General features: G+C 41.8%; 2 protein-coding genes across 3 annotated transcripts; one reads left to right on the top strand and one right to left on the bottom strand.

Moving 5' to 3' along the window:
• Window positions 1-412: 412 nt before the first annotated feature.
• On the bottom strand, window positions 413-10,810 carry LOC310941139 (N-alpha-acetyltransferase 15, NatA auxiliary subunit-like). Its single transcript, XM_083906251.1, has 20 exons — window positions 10,637-10,810; window positions 8,874-8,958; window positions 8,580-8,684; window positions 8,296-8,453; window positions 7,977-8,111; window positions 7,431-7,584; window positions 7,163-7,282; window positions 6,689-6,784; window positions 6,133-6,239; window positions 5,976-6,048; window positions 5,339-5,508; window positions 5,103-5,255; window positions 4,417-4,545; window positions 4,085-4,298; window positions 3,569-3,762; window positions 3,336-3,444; window positions 2,222-2,320; window positions 1,697-1,840; window positions 1,419-1,516; window positions 413-1,161 (listed from the first exon to the last, which is right to left on the bottom strand). Exons 1-20 carry the CDS (start codon window positions 10,688-10,690, stop codon window positions 952-954), a joined length of 2,607 nt encoding a protein of 868 aa, XP_083762377.1. The 5' UTR covers window positions 10,691-10,810; the 3' UTR covers window positions 413-951.
• Window positions 10,811-14,379: 3,569 nt separating this feature from the next.
• mgarpa (mitochondria localized glutamic acid rich protein a) lies at window positions 14,380-17,663 on the top strand. 2 transcript variants are annotated; one of them, XM_083905521.1, is made up of 5 exons: window positions 14,380-14,461; window positions 15,523-15,623; window positions 15,723-15,813; window positions 16,281-16,298; window positions 16,850-17,663. In XM_083905521.1, the coding sequence occupies exons 1-5, from the start codon at window positions 14,386-14,388 to the stop codon at window positions 16,852-16,854; spliced, it is 291 nt and encodes a 96-aa protein (XP_083761647.1). In that variant the 5' UTR covers window positions 14,380-14,385; the 3' UTR covers window positions 16,855-17,663. The 2 variants fall into 2 exon arrangements, with proteins under 2 accessions (XP_083761647.1, XP_083761646.1); XM_083905520.1 differs by lacking the exon at window positions 16,850-17,663 and having other exon boundaries at window positions 16,281-16,388.
• The last annotated feature ends 2,150 nt before the right edge of the window (window positions 17,664-19,813 follow it).

The following is a 19,813-nucleotide window of genomic DNA, read 5'->3' as shown; positions in this document are numbered from 1 at the left end:
TCGCTGTACGTCTATGACCGCATTTCAGCAATGGATGTTTATTTGTAATTTGAAGGGTGAAATTAAACATCCAACACTTAATTATCTTCTGATGTTCCATACATATGCATAACTTGGCACCGTGTACTACCATATAAACTTGATTTTCTGACACTTACTTTTTGTCTTTAGTGTTTTCCTGTTACCACACTTCATCAGCCTTGTTCCTGGATTTTTTTTACTTTATTTTTTTTTATTGTTACTCACTGTAACAATTCCTTGTACAAACATTCTGTGAAGCAGAATCATGAACCTGTTTCTACCAAAAATCCCCCAATAGGTGAAGGTTTGTTTGTGTTTACAATCACTACATATATGTTGGGTCACTTGTGTTTCGTATTGCCTTCATTCATTCAACACCATCACTAAAATGTTAGTCTTCCGTCTTGCAAACATTGCTTTTTATTAATCCTTTTGTCAGTTTGTAATATATAAATTACTTTTTCTTAAAAACGTGAGAAACAGATGCACCTACAGGAAAAAGACATGGTGTGAAAACACAGGAGTTATTGAAAACCTGGCCTGTGTTTCCAGAGGCCATCGGAGCCGCCGGCCAATGTCCAGCCACAGTGTCCCACAGTCCACAGCAGACTCCTCCAGATCACGGTCCTGTATTTTCAGTTACAGGAACAGCCGTGGACGGTCTGCTTAAGTGACGTGGGCATCATCTTCCTCCACGTGCCGGCTCCCTTTCCTGTCTTGTCCTGCGGTGCTTTAGTCTGTCCAGATCAGTGCAGTGGTGGTGGGGTCTCTCTCTCTCTCTCTCTCTCTCTCTCTCAGAAGCCAAAGCCCAGGATGTGAGGGTGGGGGGGGGCAAGGATGAGGAAACGGGTGTGTTGGCGGACTAAGGCGTCTGGCAGCATGTTCACTTCACCTCCTTGTTCTCCTCGTTTGTTTTTCTTTTGACTGAGGTCACATTTCGTTCGCCAGGTCGTCGTGTTCTCCTGACGAAAGGTCGCCGTTGGCGCTCAGTGCGATGCTGTTGTCCTGGTAACCGGGAGGCATGAAGGCCAGGCAGTAGGGGAAGATCTTGTGGCAGGCGGCTCTGTAGGCCTCGGCAGCCTTCTGCTGACCCTCGCCCAGCTGCCCTGCACTCAGAGTCTCCAGAACCTCAGTGCACACCTACACACACACACACAAAGTTAATATGGGAATCACAGGGTACCCCACGACACGCAAAACATGGTCCATGATACCAATAATATCACGATTCTGTGAAAATCTATATATTGCAAGACAATCACAGCATTTGCCTCATTTATCGTATTGCACGAGGAAGAAAGAGGACATTTTACTGTTCCAAAGAGAACCATACCATGACAGAAACACTAGCTTCATGCCACAGGTGCCTGTTGTGCAATGTGTGGTGGAGAAGTTACCTGGATGCTTCTACCAGACAATGACTCATCCAGGGCTGTAGCGATCTCACAGGCCATCTTATCAGAAGAGGCTTCCAGGTAGAACATCATCTTAGCAGCTGAGAAACAATAGACACACACACACACTTAACATCTGGATAAAAGGTTGCATCATTCAATGGGACTCCTCTCCATACATTTTAGTGGACTACAACTGCGATGATATTCAGGCAATATATATTTAAACATATGTTGCGAGTGTGTCTGTATTCTTATTATGTGTGCGTGCGTGCGTGTACCAGCCAGTCGGTGTGGGATTGAGTTGGAGTGTTGGCTCAGGTAGCCCTTGTTGAAGCTCTGAGGGTTGCTCTCGCCAAACAGTCTGATGATCTCCTGCTTCAACACTGTCCTCACTGGCTCAGCCAAGTCTGGACCTTCACTCACTGCACACACCATGAAAAGAAAAACACAAGATGTTCAAGAAACCCCAAAGACTTTTGAGTTTAGGTTTATCAAAATGAGTAAGAGATGAGTTTAAAACTTCAATTTAAAAAAAACTTGCAAGTGTACACTATTATACAGTGATGTGAATGCACAGGACCAAATCCAATAGCAGGAATGTTTTTGTCTCTGGTGCACAAAGGTAGATTACATACATACTGACAACTTTTCAACACTGTGACCGCTCCTCGCTGTAGAGTTTTCTGCTGCAGATGCTGTTTGGTGCATTCACATCATATACATTCCTGGTATTTATGCAAGCCAGGTAAATATCTAATTTCATATCAGTAAAACTGGTAAAACATCAACAGTTTGACATTCACCTCCTCTGAAGAAGCGCACTAGACACTGGTGCAGCCATGGGTTGGAAGGCTCTATGGTTACAGCTCTCTTTATGGACTGCAGCATCAGCAGATACTTCTCTGCAGGAAGAAAGAGAGTTAAATATGACATTAGTTACAGGGTTTCCCCCAGAAAAACCTGCAAATCCAGTGGTAGGGCCTCTCGGGCAGCCCACCGGTGGCCCACTGTGTTTTTGTAAAAAAAAATGTTACAAGTTGACAGGAAATTTGAAATTGTTACTATTATGTTATTGTAAGACAAATATTAACAATACTTAAAGCAGCCATAGAACGGAAGTTCCAATTAACGCTGTTTTTCGGTGCGCAATTACCTCGTTTATGAAGCCCTAAATTTTGGAAACAAACAGTTCAGCCACTGCTGAGAACGTTGGGTATTATTGTATTCTCAAGCTCTGCAAGCACTCTGAAAAAGCCTGGTATCATTACGTAAGGATCACTTCTCCTGCTCCGGGCACTAGTCCGGGCACATTGCGTACGAGCTGGTGTGCCAATTACGTCACTTCCAGGTATCTGGCCAATCACAAGACTGTTGGGAAAGCCCTCGCTGGCTGGTCAATCACAACACATTCTGTCTTCTGGGTGTGAGATTTAATTTTTTTTTCATCGGCTCATTTACAGCAACTAGGAGGTTTTTGACCATAAAACAAGTTAATGTATGCAAGTAGACCTCCATAACTCACATATATGTGCAACAGGACTACGCTATGGGAGCTTTAAACACTAACTATAGAGTCTTACAAAAAGACACCCTCTTGAACCCAGGAGAGTTCATAATCTGTGCCATATGCAGCCAAGCCAACTTTCCAACATTTGATGGATGCTCATCCACAGTGTACTCGCTGTGTTTCGGCTGCCGATTATCAGTGCATCCCTAAATATAACACATTTATTGACAAGAACAATGTAGCCGTAATAATAACGTATTTGATAGTCTGACTTGGGTTTCAATCGGCACTTGGACAAAGGGGCGCAGCGCCCTTGTTCCCATGAGTTCCAACAACTATGAGTGAAATCATGGGGTCTCTTCCTAATCAGCTTAGCCTATGTAAGTTTTTCCTCACTCTATCCGTCTGACCTTTCCTGAAGTAGATCTCGAAGGCCAGGAGGTGAGTCTCAATCTGATTGCGCATCAGGTTCTTCAGAGGGATGAGGAACTTCACTGCCTCCTCCAAAGGATTTTCCACCTGGTGAAACAAGTAAACCATGCACCATTATACATCTGGAATAATTCAACCTATCAGGATCACTGTATTTCACATCATTACATCAACAGAACCTGCTGTGTCATGCAAAAACAAGTGGGTTCACCTTGGCCAGTTTGTCTGGTATTAGCTCCTCTTTTGGGCCACCGATCTCCTCATCATCGTCCTCCTTCTTCTTCTTCTGGTTCTTCAGCTGCTTCTCCTTCTCAGCGTTCTTCTTCTCCTCCTCGAGCTGCGCCTTCTTCTGGGCTCTCCGCTGCTTATTGCGCAGCTTTTTCATCTCCTTGTCCGTCAGGTTCTCTACAAGGAGCAGAAAGTAAGAAATGGTGGTTACTCAGGATGAGCCGATACTCAGTATTGGTCTGATACTGGTCAAAGTCACTGGATTGGATATTAGAGAGGAATAAATGTACATTTCTACACAATACAAAAATCCTGCAGAGGAAAAAAAACATTAAAAATCAGCAACAGCATTAGAAGAATATCAGGAGAATTACATGAACACAAGGTTCTCCATCATTAGGACTGGACTTTGGCCCCATGAGGACAACTGGCCCTGCCAAGGTCAGTGTTCACATCAGAATGGAGGTAATAAAAACATCAAAGAAATACACACACTGACCAGTGTTTGCCTGGTTTTCCTTGTTGTCGTCAGTCAGAGGCTTGTCATGCAGAGCCAAGTAGATCTGAATGGCGGTTCGAGCGGCTTTGAAGAAGAACGGGTGTTGCCGCAGGATGTCCTCTAGTTTCAGCAGGTCTACGTAGGATCGCAGCGTCATCTTCCTCATACAGTAGGTGTGGAAATCAAACTGGTCGTCTGTGATCTCCACAAAGTGCTGATGGAGAGGGAAAGAAGATTACATCAGCAGGCGATAGATGAATATCACTATAAGATGGTGGACTTGCTATTCAGTGTTTAATGTTGTGCTGTTCATCTGTATTTACAATACTCACTCTCTCAATCTCATGGCACTTCTTCAGGGCCTCTCCAAACTTGTTCATGGACTTGTAGGCCAAAGCACACTCTGTCTGGAACCACATGCACTGCATCTCGTTCATGTTCTCGACAGCAGAGGTCCCCTCCTACAACACAAACACACCCACATTATTATGAAGAGCAGCAATCAGTAAAGTCGAGGTAGCAAGTGTTTTATCGGATGGGGGACAGGAGATTGCATGTTAGGGCTCCAACATTTAACCCACTATTCAACTAATAATCAATGACTTAATTATTTGCTAACTATTTTGATAATCGATTACTCAATTTAAGTGTTTTTTTAAAATAATTAAATCAAGCGCTTTCTTAAATGTGAATATTTCTTTGGTCCAAAAACAAAGAAATCATTATTTTAGTTTGTGGACAAAACAAGACAGAAGAAGATTATCATTTCAGTCCAGACACATTGATTAGTGATGTTTTTATCAGTATTGTGAAGGTTACACACACTAGGATGAACATTTTTGTCAAAAAATGTAATGCAAGGAGTCTAAGAAATAAATTAAGGATAATAGCTTTAACTATGCTTCTTTTGAATTAGTTAATACCATGTTCAGTAGTTATTTTTAATCCTGCTAAAAGTCTGGCAGGCAGTTCAAAAATGTCAAACACCATCCACCCCCACACATGATGCTTTTCTCACCCGAGTGAACTTGGAGCACATCTCCTCCGCTTCTTTGACAAGGCCAGCTTTCAGCATGTACTTGGCACACTTGGAGTTGACAAAGCGGTCGGCGGTGTCCAGGGCCTGAGCCTCATCCATCCATCGAACCGCTTCCTTTATGTTACCTGCATGCTGCGGGACCAAGGGTATAGGTGTGAGAGATGGGGAAGGTTTACAGAGAGTAAATAAACCACAAGCGTGTATTTATACTACACCTTGTAGATCTTGGCCTTGATGAGGAAGAGCTCGATGAGTGTGGGCGTGCTGTCGATGGCGGTATTGATGTACTCCAGAGAGAGGATGGACTGGCCAATGAAGTCAAAATGCTGTGCCAGGAAATACTGTACCCACAACAGGGTGGTGGGAGGCTCCTCCTTCCCATTATCTGCATACACACACACACACCACATCAGCTCCAGCTACATAATGCTGTGTTTCCATCATGGTACGGCTCGGTTTAGTACAGTATGGTACGGTTCATGGTTCAGACTTGCATTTTGACTGAGAAAGTACCTTTACTTGGTAGGTCAAGTATGCGCTGTGCCCAACAACCACATCAGCAAGACACTGCATGTAGTGCAACGTCGTATCGGTGTGACGACATTGAACACAACACACGGACAATGGCCGGCTGCCGTTTGCTGGGATCATTTGTGCAATTTAAAATTTCCTTCACTCCTGTAGGTTATTGGTTATTTTGGTGCTATTCCCAATGGAAACCCAAAAGAATGCTTTCCATACTGTACAAAACCAAACTGTTCACCTTGATGGAAATGAGACTCAAATGCGTGATTTAAATAGTTACAAATAAATTAATTGACAGGAAAAAAAAAGAGAAAGAAAATCACTCACCATTTTCACTAAACATTCGACAGCTCTTTAAACACGTTTCATAGCCAACTACCAACTCCTCAATGACTGTGACCTGCATGAGAAGAAAACAAGTTGTCTGATTTCCGATTGGGACGGGTCACATATGGAAGTAAACATGACATTTCAGCCAACGTACCTTGGTTTTATCAGTGTAGAGGGATTTGAGGGTAGTGAAGACGGGTGGACAGCCTTTACTGAAGTTCATCCTCAAGTAGCTGTCCAGACATTCCTGAAACTTCTCACCTGTACAGTGCAACACACAGGGTTAAAGTAGTGAGAACTGTTGCGGTTTAATCCCAGTTTTGGTATCGAGTTATTCCTCCATCTAATAAGTAAACTGTTCAATCAATACGGTTTTTTTGGGAAAGAAATACAGTCATTCTTGTAAACATGACATTAAAAGTCAAGCATTATCAAGGATTTTAAGCAGCCATATGAACCGTGACATATGATTCCAGAATGGTATTTGACTGAATTATACACTTTAAAAGGTCTAAAGCAGTAAAAAAGTATTGGTGGAAACAGACCCACATACCATCTACATTTTTGGCACACTAAAGTAAATTATTATTTAAAAAAAATCAAACCAACTGTGTTTTAAAAAAAAAAGTCAACTATATAAACAACATTAAAAACTACAACATAAGACGTTAACTTCACATTCTGAAAGTGAAAAATGTTACAGTGTTTACCTGTAAGGAAACTAAGTGGCAGCCTTCGTGAAACAAGGCCTTTTGGAAACTTCACCAAGGACTCCTCATAAATCTTGTGACGCTCCTCTATACTCTCTGAAGAAATACACAAGAGACGGGGTGTGAGTAGACAAAGAATCCACAAACCAAGTGAACAATGATAAGACACAGTGGGACATGCAGGCATGGAGCAACAGAGGCGGGAGAGGAACAAACAGGTTGGGGATCTTAGTGGACGCCAAGTCTGGAGCAATGTCAGTCCTCGTCTAATGATTTTATTTTTAAAAAATGAATCAAACCAAATACACAGCAATTACAGCACAATGCACATAATCTATTTCAACTATTTTAAAGAGCCTAAAGCACACTTGATATAATTCAGTGTTCCTGTGTTAATTGTTTCATTTATCTCTTGTTATGGAAGTGTTTTACATCAAAATCCTATCATAAAGTGGTCCTGAGAAGATCGTTCACCTGGCATCAAGGCTTTCTCCAGGCCCTGGTAGTAGGCCCAGTTCTCAGGATTCCTTTCCTGGAGTTTCTTGTAGACCACTGAAGCTTCCTCTGGTCTCTCCAGCCTTAGCAGCAACTCTCCTACACACACAGGGGAACAAGTTGTACACTATCAACACTAACGAATCACAGTGGAACATGGAATTTGACTGGCATCTACACAATCTGTAGTTTCTAAACAGCAGCAAGTGAGAATGTTCTTATTATGGTAGATAAATGTTCAGCTCACCTCTAGTCTCCTCCACAGCCAGTTTGTCACAGATCTGTTTTTCATAGTTGTTGAGGTGATCAAGGGCCTCCTTGTGCAGACTGGCCTCCCTCAGGACCTGGTTCTGATACAGCAACAGCTCACTGTACTCGTAGTCCACCTTGTCTGGAGATGTCTGCCAGGAAAAGAGCACGTACAGCAGTGGAAGAGTGAAGTTGGTGACTATTCGTGTAGCACTCAACATAAAAGCCTATTATTGAAGCACAACCATGACCAATTTCACCTCAACTACCACAAACCAAAAATAAACTTCCGTATTTACTCGTTCACTGCTCCTTACATAGTGGACAATAAATACAGTGAAATGAAATATGGACATTAACCACTGTCATCATCACTAACATGTGTGAGGTATGTTCCAGTGCAATTAATGCAAAACGTGAGTCTAGAGCTGTCCGATGCAAAATTCCACTCACATCTTCGCATTGGCTTGGTTTATCATCATATCATATGGATACAGTATCTTCTATTCCTGAGTTTGGCAGAGCCGTCTACAGTCTGACCTACCTGTTGTGTTTTGCGGAATTCCTCAACAATCTTGGCAGCCATCTCAAAGTCCTCCAACAGGTGATAGGCCACAGCATATCCGATCCACGAAGCCCGCTGGGCGGGACGGAGCTGCAGCAGCTGGTAACGAGTCTCCTGAAAAGATGAAAAGATACAAGCGTAATAACCAGTGGTTAGTGCTTATTTGAGTTGGCTGTTAAGACCATCTTCCAGTTGTACCAATCTGTCAGCCACTCCTTTCTGTCTTCACCATCTAATTTTTCATCTGATGCAGTAGAAGGAGTAACCATCTTGTCCATCTGTCTGAGGCAGTTCTCACCCTGTATCCCTCCAGGTCTCTCATCTGGATCTGCAGCAGCGACAGATCTCGCAGGATCTGCAGGTTGTCCTTGTCCCACTTCAGAGCATTGCGGTAACACTTGATGGCCTCGTCGTACTTTTTGTCCGAGCGCTGCAGCAGTCCATAAACATGCCAGCCTGAGAGGGTGAGTGAGTTCAGGAAAAAAAAAACTGAGATACTAGCTTTCTTTCCAGCAGACAGAGACAAACCATACATGTTTAACAGGAAAAGCAGGGAGCACTGAAGGACTAATGAAAGGATACAGACGTGACTCTTGAGGTCATTGCGCAGGCCTCGTCTCACCAGTTCGTAGGCCTCTTCCTTCTTACCTAGACAGTTGAGGGTTAAACCCTTCATGGCCAGTGTCTCTGGAACACAGAGCCAACGGGGGGAGATGAAATAAATGATGAGTTAATAATTAGTTATGACATATAACATAATGTCTCAGTTAAATCAAGTTAAGGTACAAACAGAAGGTGAGAATAAATATTGCCGTCCATTTTAATGTAATCAATGACGTGATGTTTCACACCGTGTCATGCAGCTCCTCTCCTTACCTCCATGCTCAGAGAACTTTGGGTTGCCCAGGATCTGTTTGCAGAACTTCAGTCCGTTCCTGTACTGCTTGTGCTCATAACACCTCTGCAAAGACAGAGCAGAGTTTTAACAGGGTATTTGTTGCCAGGAGCCTGCTGTTCTTTGCTCGTCCATACAGGGGGGTCAGGTCAGAGTGAAAGAACGGGATACTGAGAGTGGGCTGAATCCAAGTATAGTGGTTAACTGGTCATTCCAACTACGGGCAGCAAAGGCTGCCTCCTTGACAGGACAGTCAATGAGAGGCTGGAACACCGACACTGACCGAAGAGAGCAGCAGGGCGTAATCATAATGATGAGGGCAGTCAAATGGATAAGCCTGGTTTAGAGCAGACGCAAGGAGTTTACTGCCAACTCCCACTAATGTTAGAATACCACAGTGACACAGTGTTCAATTCTGTTACTCCACCGAGCTGTGTTTCCTGAGACCCCCTTCAGTGGTTAAGCTCAGGTTAAGGATGTGAAAACACATTTCATTGGGGAAACAGGATTTGACACAGTAATAATATGTAAATGCCATGGACAGGAACATGAGAAAAACTTTAAATAAAGTAAAAAAATACTTCATTACATTCTGCAGATCGGTCTGTCATAAAATGCAATTAATCGCAATTTGGAACAATGCAATTAGCAAATCATAAATGCTGCAATTCACAATATAACTTAGTCATTTACAATACAGTGGGAGTTTAACTGCAAAATCACAACTAGGCATTTTCCCCAAATTGATCAGGGGAAATAATGCACTCCTATAGTCTACAACTAGGAGTGTCACATTCTTCACATATTTTTAATCAGTATCTGTCCTACAGCAAGAGAACTTGTGTCAAAGTATTTGGAGCTTTGAACAATTTAAACATTAACTTAATTGTAGTTATCAGTACACACTACTGTGAACAAATGGAGTAAATATAAGCTTAAAATATGTAGTAAATAAGTACTAATGGGGGATGCATATTAGGGCTGCAACGACAGATCGACTAATCGATTACTGAATCAACCGTCAAATAACTTTATAACAAATTTAGGAGTTTGATATAGTTAATAATTACTACATATTCAGGGGGTCAGCAGTGTTTTATAAGACTATTAATAAAAACATATTTAAATGCCATACACGTTTGGAGACACAATAATAAAAATACAAAACATCTACTTTGCTAATTGTCTACGTTTGATGGTATTTAAAGCTGCAATAACGACCATAACCTCTTATGTTCACCCCAAAATGTGAACATGAGTGAATGGAGTCTGGTTGGACGAGCAGCAGCCGGTAGCTGCCGGGTTCAGAGTCAGACGGGGGCTCACACACTTAACATTAACGACGTATATTTCGAGAAAATAAAACAAGTCATTTAAGATTAAGATCAAAAGCAACGGACAGTATAGTCCAAAAAAGACTCCGGCGTTAAACGAGTAAACACAGAGCTATTACAGGTGTCCGGCTAACTTGTGTGTGGCTGTCATGTGTCAAGCAGCTTTGTCACTCACGCTGCACAGCTAGGACAACACATAACGGCCTCACAGCCTTCTATTGTCGTTTTTACACACACCGCCATCATAATTGCTCGTTCACAACATAACCGCGATAAATACAATGCGTTTGGTGCACTGGATGTTTCGCTTGAGCCACCGTCAACAACCTAGCTACTTGTCACAACTGACGGCTACTTGGCAAACTAGCGTTAGCTTGTTAGCTAAAGGTTGTGTCAGGCACTCCGCCTACCAAAATTCTCTTGAAGAGAGCGTTCTCTTTCGGCGGTAGGCTGATGGAGGGCATCGTGCTGGCTTCCTATGCCTCTGTCGGGTCGAACATGAATGGTCTCCTCTCGGAGTCGGAGATGTCAGTGTGTTTCAGGCTCTTCGGGCTCCTCTCTCACGTGTTGAAGCAGAGGCCCCCCTTCCGAGCAAAATGGCCGAAGTCAGTTTTCTGAGTCTGCGTGTGCAGGGGGAAAGAAACATGTGAAGCTACCACATTGTGTTTAGAGACAACGTTACTGGTCACAGAGTTTTCTATACTAAAACATATAAAAACAAATTTATAGTATATATTTCAGGACGCTCCAACTGTTTGTGTCGCATTAACACAATATACACCATCTTGTTCCCAGTTATTAAAACACTTTGCGTGGATATGTGAGTCAACTCAACAAGATTAATATCAAAAATCGGATTACAGCCGAACAGTTCGTCATAATGACTGGTTCCTTATATACCGTTTTATGTGTAGCGTGCATGTGTTTGCAAACAATGAATGAATAAAACATGGCTCATCTCCTTTGGAGTTGTTGTTAACAACGACTTTACCACAGAGCTATTTCACAAGTTTCATAATATTATATGAATGATACTAACCGTGTTACGGAGATATACTCACTTGAAAGTGTGGTTTATTGACACATGCACTCAGTTTTCTATTACGACTGTCATTAAAAAGACATAACTGCGGAGTCGTTCGAATTATCTGAGATCTTCGGAGGATGTACTACTCCTGTCAGGAAAAGCAATCGACCGTGGAGCATCAGGAGCGGAAGTCGCACACAGGACCTGTTCCTGAGCTAAAATGACTTTCAACCGCCTTTTATTCAGAGCTGCTCTCAACAGCACAGGTAAATATGACACAAATGCGTATTAACTGAACACTTGTGGTCTTTCTTAAGGGCGTGTGTTTCACCATGCTGGCGAAAACAACGTGGACGACGTTGTTATTGTTAAGCCTGACCTTAGCTTAGCATTCCCGTGGCACTGTAGACAGCCACACATGCGATTTTTCTCTTCGTACGGTTTGTTTATGGGTTGTTTGTTGGTGTATTCTTTATTGTTTATTTGGTTTAGAGTTGTGCGCCACAATTCCACCATGTAACGTATTTGCGTCAACGTGTGCTACCATGAGTCGTTACTTGTGTTCATAAATGAACAGTTAACTTGCTAGTTTCACTTGGGTGACTTTAGGGGATACAGACTAAAGGGACATGTGGCTCAATTCTCTTCCATTAGGACATGGGCTAGTGATTTGAAAATAAAGCTTTTGTGAAACACTGAACCACCTTGAGCTAATTGTTTTCGGGTTAATCACTCGAAGCTTCAGACAGAGTGACGTGAAGTGCAAGGCTGCCGCCAATGTTTGTACATGTTAACTGTCTGGTTCTTCATGCCTTGTTTTTTTTTCTCTCTCTCTCTCTCTCAGTTGGATCGAGGTCTGTTTTCACAAGTTCAAAGCGAGACTTCACTAACCCCAACTGGCTGCGAGTTGGGCTTGCCTTTGGAACATCAGCTTTCCTTTGGGGCCTGGTAAATGCTCATATAATAGATAATGCAAATACAAGTTTCTTTTACTTTGTCCACACATCAAACACAACATTTTAGTCATAATATCCTTTTATATATGACTTTTTTTCGTCTGAATCGTGTAATATTCAGATACAGGTTGAACACACAAGGGTGTCTGATCTTGATTTCTAAACACGTGCAAAATACCAATCATGAGCGTTCGTTTGAAATGAAACAAAAAAAGATGTGCTTTAACTGCACACTTTCAGCTTTAATTTGAGGGTATTTACATCCAAATCAAGTGAACGGTGTAGGAATTACAACCCTTTCTATATGTGCCTCCCACTTTTTAGGGGACCAAAAGTAATAGGACAATTGACTGAAAAGCTATTTCATGGACAGGTGTGGGGTATTCCCTCGTTATGTCATCTTCAATTAAGCAGGTAAAAGTTCTGGAGTTGATTCCAGGTGTGACATTTGCATTTGGAATCTGTTGCTGTCAACTCTCAATGTGAGATCCAAGGAGCTGTCACTGTCAGTGAAGCAAGCCATCATTAGGCTGAAAAATCAAAACAAACCCATCAGAGGAATAGCAAAAACATTAGGTGTGGCCAAATCAACTGTTTGGAACATTCTTAAGAAGAAAGAATGCAACAATCAGAAGAAGACTTTACCAGAGTGACTACAGAGGGTTCACCTCAAGATGTAAACCATTAGTGAGCCTCAAAAACAGGAAGACAAGATCAGAATTAGTCAAACAACACCTAAAAAAGCCGTTACAATTCTGGAAGAACATCCTCTGGACAGATGAGACCAAGATCAACTTGTACCACAGTGATGGGAAGAGAAGAGTGTGGAGAAGGAAAGGAACTGCTCATGATCCACAACATTCCACATCATCAGAGAAGCATGGTAGTGTCATGGTGTGGACATGTATGGCTGCCAATGGAACTGGTTCACTTGTGTTTATTGATGATGCAACTGCTGACAAAAGCAAAAGAAAGACTTTTAATAGTTTTTTTAAGGCAAATAAGTTGAATGTTATGCAATGGCCAAGTCAATCACCTGACCTGAATCTGACTGAGCATGAATTTCACTTGCTGGAGACCAAACTGAAGGGAAAATGCCCCAAGAACAAGCAGGAAGTGAAGAGCGCTGCAGTAGAGGTCTGACAGAGCATCACCAGAGATGAAACCCAGCGTCTGGTGATGTCTATGCCTTCGGACTTCAGGCTGTAATTGACTGCAAAGGATTTGCAACCAAGTATTAAACAATGAAAGTTTGATTTAGGATTGTTTAGTTTGTCCCATTACTTTTGGTCCCCTAAAAAGTAGGGGGGGGGGTACTATAGAAAGTGTTGTAATTCCTACACCGTTCACTTGATTTGGATGTAAATACCCTCAAATTAAAGCTGAAAGTGTGCAGTTAAAGCACATCTTGTTCGTTTCAAATCCATTGTATTGGTGTATAGAGCCAAAAAGAAGTTGAAGGTTTTGAACCATGACAGGATGTTGTTCACAGTGAATAATGTTCTGATATCAGAAGTTTGTACATTCAAGTGACTTGTGACATCTTCCACCTGCAGCTATTCAAACAGCACAGCACAGATGTAGACGAGTACAAACGTAGAAATGGCCTGGAGTAACCCCACACACTGGTGAGTGTCATTCTCATTAAACTAAAATGTAAATCCCTGTTGAATTACAGGTTTAACATCTTCGGACTAAAAATGAATTAATACATAAAATGTTGTGTTTGTTGTCTCTTGCAGGAGGTTGACGGGTCTCAACTGATGCGCCCATTTCTCTGATTCCTCACCATTGTGTTCTATGTAAATTAAAAATGTGATGTGAAATAAGTCACGAGTCATCATTATTCTCTCCACACAAACCCACAGTTGCTTCTATATCATCACAGATGTGTGTATGTATGTAATGGACATGCATACTAGTTTTTGCCTCATGGTTACATTCCCATATGTATGTTTATAGAAGTGTATAACTGCTATTCATTATGCTCGCCCTTTTATATATGTTTTGGAGCCACCTGGTGGGTTAAACGTGGAACTGCATGGGTAGGTGTCCTTCCATCCTCCGCCCCCTGGCGGTGACGACACAGTGCGTGTATGTGTATGTGTGAGTGAGTCTTCATCAGCTTCAGCTTCAGCTTCTGGTTCATCTTCTCGTTGGTTCACGCAGCACAGCGATGTTTTCCTACAGAGCAGCCTGGCAGAAGTGCGGACCTTTGGCCCGGAGAGCAGCCTACAGGTTACCCCAGGATGGTGAGACCCACGGCATTCACAACTTCAGAGTGTTTGTGTTTCGGTTTGTGTGTGTGTGTGACCTTGATTAGCGTGTAGGTAGCGCGGTGTCATTGGTGCAGTCCAAAGGAGGGGTGCAGGTATGTGTGTGGGTAGACTCAGCTGTGTTAGCCAGCAGCGGAGGTGAGGGAGGAACGTTGACGGTAAAATATTATATAATAAATATAAAAGTCAAATTAGAGAAGCTTTTTTATGTGAAAAAGTGACTGGACTTTTATTCATCAAGGTCATATTTGTTTGCTAGCTAAAGCAGACGTTTCCCAATCAGTTTAGTTACATTTATGCTAGGCTACACATACAAATGACGACCTTCGATCTGTTTCATTCTGATATTTTGATCTGTTTTACTATTTGGTATCTATGTGCAATTTATCTTTTGAAAGCCTGTTTAAAAATACGTATCATTGTGTTATTGTGGGCGTGGGGTGTTTATTAGATAGTACACATGTACAAGTGCAGTGTATACGGTATGTAGAGTTGAAGGGTAATCTTTGCAGTGTGTTTAAAGAACAGTTATTTACAGCAGTATAGTTAAAGGTGCATTATGTAATAAATCTAAAGCAACTGGCCATAAAATCCTCCTAATATGTCACAGAGACTCAGGAATAATGTTCATATAACAAACTGAACTCACCAACAACAACACTAAAGCCAAAATATTCGCATTAAAAAAAATCTTTTGCAGACTGCAAATCATGTTTATGTTTTGAAATCATGTTTACCAATAATTGCAGTCAGTAGAGTCTCAGCTGCCGAGCAACCACAGGTTGCCAGTTATGACAGAAAACGAAACCTAAAAGACCTCGGTATTTTGAATTTGAATGTAGTAACTGTTTTTGGCCACATTCTTACAATTGGCACCTTTAAGTGAGGAGAAGAGATATCGTGGGATTATATTAACATGAAGTAGATGATATACAGATGTAAAAGTATGGTCAGATGGGTTATGTACAGAAGTCCTCTGGAGAATACAGATGTGTATGAAAGCATCTCACACCTTACTTGTTTCTAATCTCTTCCAGTTGTCCCACGGCGGCCGATGTCTTCACTCCCTGGTGGTTCTGCGCAAACCATAGGCTATACCTTACTGTGTTGTGGAGCCTTTGTTGGCTCTGTTTCATATGTGAGTTCTGTTTGACAACTAAGATAGTCTAACTCTTGAAATTTATCAAAGCCCTAAAGGATAAAATCGTGTGATTGTAAAGTTATCCTCTCTCCACAGGCGTACACCATGGTGCGTCAAGATAATGCTAGGTACAGTGAACGTATCGCACAAATGGATGCCCGATACAAGACGCTGTGGTCAAGTAAGGGTAAGTAATTTTTAACCAAGGTGCCGAGCAAGACCCGATATTTTGGGTGTGTGTTGGATGTAAAACGAATATCGATTCCATGATATTCTCGACATTCTAAAGCAAAGGTGGAATCGAGGACGTAACCACGCTCCCAGTGTGGCGTCGTGCCAGAGGGGGGAAAAACAGTGTTGTGGTTGTAGCCATTGTAGCCACACAACCACACGTTAGCTCCTCCTGCTAACTGGAAGCTACCAAAACAATCACTTCACCAAAACAAACACTTCCGTCCTTATTTGGAATGAAACTTCCTCAAAATTCAACTAGTGCTACAGGCGTTTTTGTAACATCGGACATGTGACCTAATTCAGTGGTGGAAAACCCTGGATTTAAGCATTAACTGGTTATTGTTACATTCATATTCATTTGAATTAATGAATATGAATAATAAATGAATGACTGACGCTGCTCTCTGTGTTTGCTTGCAGGTGCAGAAGATGAAGAGGGTAAGTTCCACCAGTTCCTCTGCTTTTATTCATCACCACCACTGCCTGACAACACTCTGAATGCTCACTGACATATTATTGATGTGGGTGCAAAGTAAAGAACCGCATGGCCTCAATTGTTCCTCATAACCTCTCCAACCTTATTCTTTAATGAGCTGCAGTCAGACCTCGCAATCATACTCATCCCCGTCTTATTTCATATTTCCAGGAGAGAGAAGGTTTACATCCAAAAGTACACTTTTAAGCAAAATGTAACATGGTCTAAGTTTATAAAATGGCACTGATTGATTATGTACAAATTAGGGGGGGGGGGGGGGTCACCATCTCAATTGTAAATCAATATTGATTGGGGGTAAAGTCTTTGTTGAATCTGTCCATCCATTTTGATCCACACCACCCTCTTTTGTCTCCCCTCAATCTATACTTTGTTCCTCTTAAACCTTGTTTCGTCCATTTCCATCACGCCATAACATTCTTGAGTTTAGATCGACTCTGGAAATTAGTTTTTTCCTCCTCCTTCTCTAACTCTCCTTTGTCTTTACTCTTTTCAGTGTAATGGTAAAGCTAAGGTCCTCTGTGGCTGCAAAGGATTTTCATCATAGAACAACAATCTCCAGAACTCCTCTCTCCTTTTCCTCTTCTCCTGTTCTGCTAAGAAACAAAGTTTTCTTCTGGACAATTCCGTGAAGGACATTGAATCTTCACTTGCTCATCATTGTTTGTTTCTCCTGCTGCTGCTAAATTGATTTATAAAAGATAAACCTGTGAAGAAAGAAATGGACTGGACAGAAGTAACCACAAAGCACTTTTACATTTGTCAGCCATTTTTTAAAATATCATTTTTGACACCACTGTGGTTAATATTTGCTAACACATTAGCATCCTATGTAATGCATGATCTAAAGTCAGCATAATAATTTACCTCATGCTTTGTTATTTACAGAGCAGATTTATTTGGAAGTACAGTGATCCCATGGTGTAAGCATGTCATGCAAGAGAAACAAAAAACAACATTCTTATTGCAGTTCAATTGGTGTTTGCAATTAGTGTACATCTTGCGATGTGGATATTGTACTCGTTAGTATCGCAGTGATGACGCTAAAAAATAAATAAAATCGATGTGAATTAGAAGACCTCAGTTGAAGATGTGGTCTCTGTGTCGTGAGGATAGATTTTTGTTCCTGCATCGTCAAATCGCCTCCTAATGGGGTTTCAGGAGCTTGGGATCTCTCACGAATCTTGAATCATGATGGGATGTCGTTCACAGTAAATAATTGGGTTTGTACTTTTAAATGACGTGTGGCATCTTCCACCTGCAGCTATTTAAGCAGCACAGGACAGATTATGTACAAACTGGCCTGGAGTAACCCCACACACCGGTGAGTGTCACTCTCATTTAAACTGAAATGTAAATCCCTGTTGAATGAGTACATAAAATGTTGTGATTGTTGTCTTTTGCAGGAGGTTGACGGGTCTCAACTGATGCACCCATTTGTGTAAATTAAAAATGTGATGTGAAATAAGTCGCGAGTCGTCATTATTCTCTCCACACAAACTCACAGTTGCTTCTATATTATCACAGATTATGTGTCAGATATGTATGTAATGGATCAAATATTTGAGGTACATACTTTTTCCATTATTTCCAAGTTTGCCTTGGAGCAGAAGTTCCCAACAGAGAGGGGATTATTATTTTATCATTTCATATTGTTTTAAAGGTTCAGCGAGGAGCATTTAGTTAGGTTTAATGACATAAATGAACAACACTGCCATATGCAAGTGTATAAGTGCTATAAAATCAAAATAGTTTGGCTTAATATACTAAAATAAGCTTTTTCATATGTACTTTATGCAAGGGGCTTACCTTGTGACGCCATCTTGCACCTACAGTTCATAAGCTTACTACTTTGAAGAGAAAGCTTGGTATGCAAATGAGGAAGAACGGCTGCAACCATATAAACCTGATCCAGGTTCCACCACTTTGAAAAGTCATGATTTTGAACTATGAGACACTAGTTTCACAATTAGTGTCTCATAATTATGAAACTAATAATTATGGCTTAGTATCTCAGAATTATGAGATATTATCTTTCAATATAGAATTAGTTTAATATAAATTTAATAATTATGAGACACTAAGTCATCATTTTGAAACATTATCTAATGTTTTGAGATGTATGATGACTTAGTATGTCATGACAATGACTAAGCACCTTCTTATAAGTATGACTTGGTATGCATTCTTGTTTTTTTCCAGTGAGGAAGCTGCCCATTTTTTACAAACCTGAAATTCATATTGACCAAAGGCATGAAATACCCTCCATACCAAAGGCACAGCAACGTCACATGACTTACATGTGTTGCGTAACAGAAGGGCAACTTGGTCCCATTCCCCGCCCCCCTGGCCGTGACGTCACAGTACGTATGTGTGTGTGTGCGTGAGCTAAAAGTACAGAGCTGCGAGCAAGTCTTCATCATCATCACCATCATCACCAGCCCCTGCTTCAGCTGCAGCAGTCGTCGGTTCACGTGGAGCACAGCCATGTATTCGTGCAGAGCGGCCTGGCAGAAGTGCGGACCTTTGGCACGGAGAGCGGCCAACAGGTTGCCCCGGGATGGTGAGTGTTTGGAGCCGGCACGAGGCATTCACAACTTCAGAGTGAACGAATGAATGAATGAAAGAATGTTATTAACCATAACGTGGACTTGAACACAGTGTCTTCTCTCTGCTCAGCTCGCCCGCCCCCTTCTCACTGTTGTCTCAGGAAAAGTACACGTTGTCCCCGTGTGCTTGGAACACACTGAACCGCTCATGTCTGTGTTTTATGGGGTTTATTTGTGAGTTTTAGCCAGAAGTCTTTATTTGTAGTTTTGTGTTGTTCCGAGTAACATTCCAACAAAGCATACGAGTGTTTTACCCTGGGACAGCTGTGTGTCTGCTTTGTCTAACACTGAATGAACACCTGTGTAACCTGGAGACACAGGTGAAGGTAACCATTTTGTACACACTCGTGTCCTTGTTAGCTTAAACTCTCTTATACATATAGCGTGTGTATGTATGTGACCTTCATTAGCGTGTAGGTAGCATGGTGACATGGTTGCCCCCGCTGTCAGTCACATGGTGTTCGCCTGTGAGAGCAGCACAAAGGAGGCGTGTACGTGTGTGCGAGGCTGCGCTTGCGCCACGTGCTGGCCGGTGGTCGCAGCTGCGCTGTGTTTGCTAGCCAAACGGCACTAAATGTTGCGTAACGGTTAGATAATGGTGAGGCAGGAACGTAGACGGACAAATATTAAATTAGAGAAGCGTTTTTATGTTTAAACAGTCAGTGACTGGACCTTGGGTTATGAAGGTCATATTTGTTTGCTAGCTAAAAGAGACGTTTTCAAGTCAGTTTAGTTACATTTATGCTAGGCTACACATTAGAGCTGCAACTAACGATTCTTTTCATAATTGATTAATCTGTCGATTATTTTCTCGATGAATCATTGATCATCAGTGTTTGTCAAAGCTGGAA

The sequence above is a fragment of the Microchirus variegatus genome, assembly GCF_963457635.1.
Source record: "Microchirus variegatus genome assembly, chromosome: 19".
Lineage (NCBI taxonomy): Eukaryota > Metazoa > Chordata > Actinopteri > Pleuronectiformes > Soleidae > Microchirus > Microchirus variegatus.
This window is presented reverse-complemented; position numbering and strand designations above follow the sequence as displayed.

Bases quoted from the DNA above. Each gene is read 5' to 3' on its own strand.
- LOC310941139 (XM_083906251.1), bottom strand. From the start codon at position 10,690: ATGCCCTCCATCAGCCTACCGCCGAAAGAGAACGCTCTCTTCAAGAGA. The intron at 7,585-7,976 runs GTAGGTCAGACT...TTTTCCTGGCAG, and splicing joins AATTCCGCAAAACACAACAG to ACATCTCCAGACAAGGTGGA. The intron at 5,509-5,975 runs GTGAGTGATTTT...GTGTGTATGCAG, and splicing joins TCGAATGTTTAGTGAAAATG to ATAATGGGAAGGAGGAGCCT.
- mgarpa (XM_083905520.1), top strand. From the start codon at position 14,386: ATGTTTTCCTACAGAGCAGCCTGGCAGAAGTGCGGACCTTTGGCCCGG. The intron at 15,624-15,722 runs GTGAGTTCTGTT...CTCTCTCCACAG, and splicing joins TTGTTGGCTCTGTTTCATAT to GCGTACACCATGGTGCGTCA. The intron at 15,814-16,280 runs GTAAGTAATTTT...GTTTGCTTGCAG, and splicing joins GACGCTGTGGTCAAGTAAGG to GTGCAGAAGATGAAGAGGGT.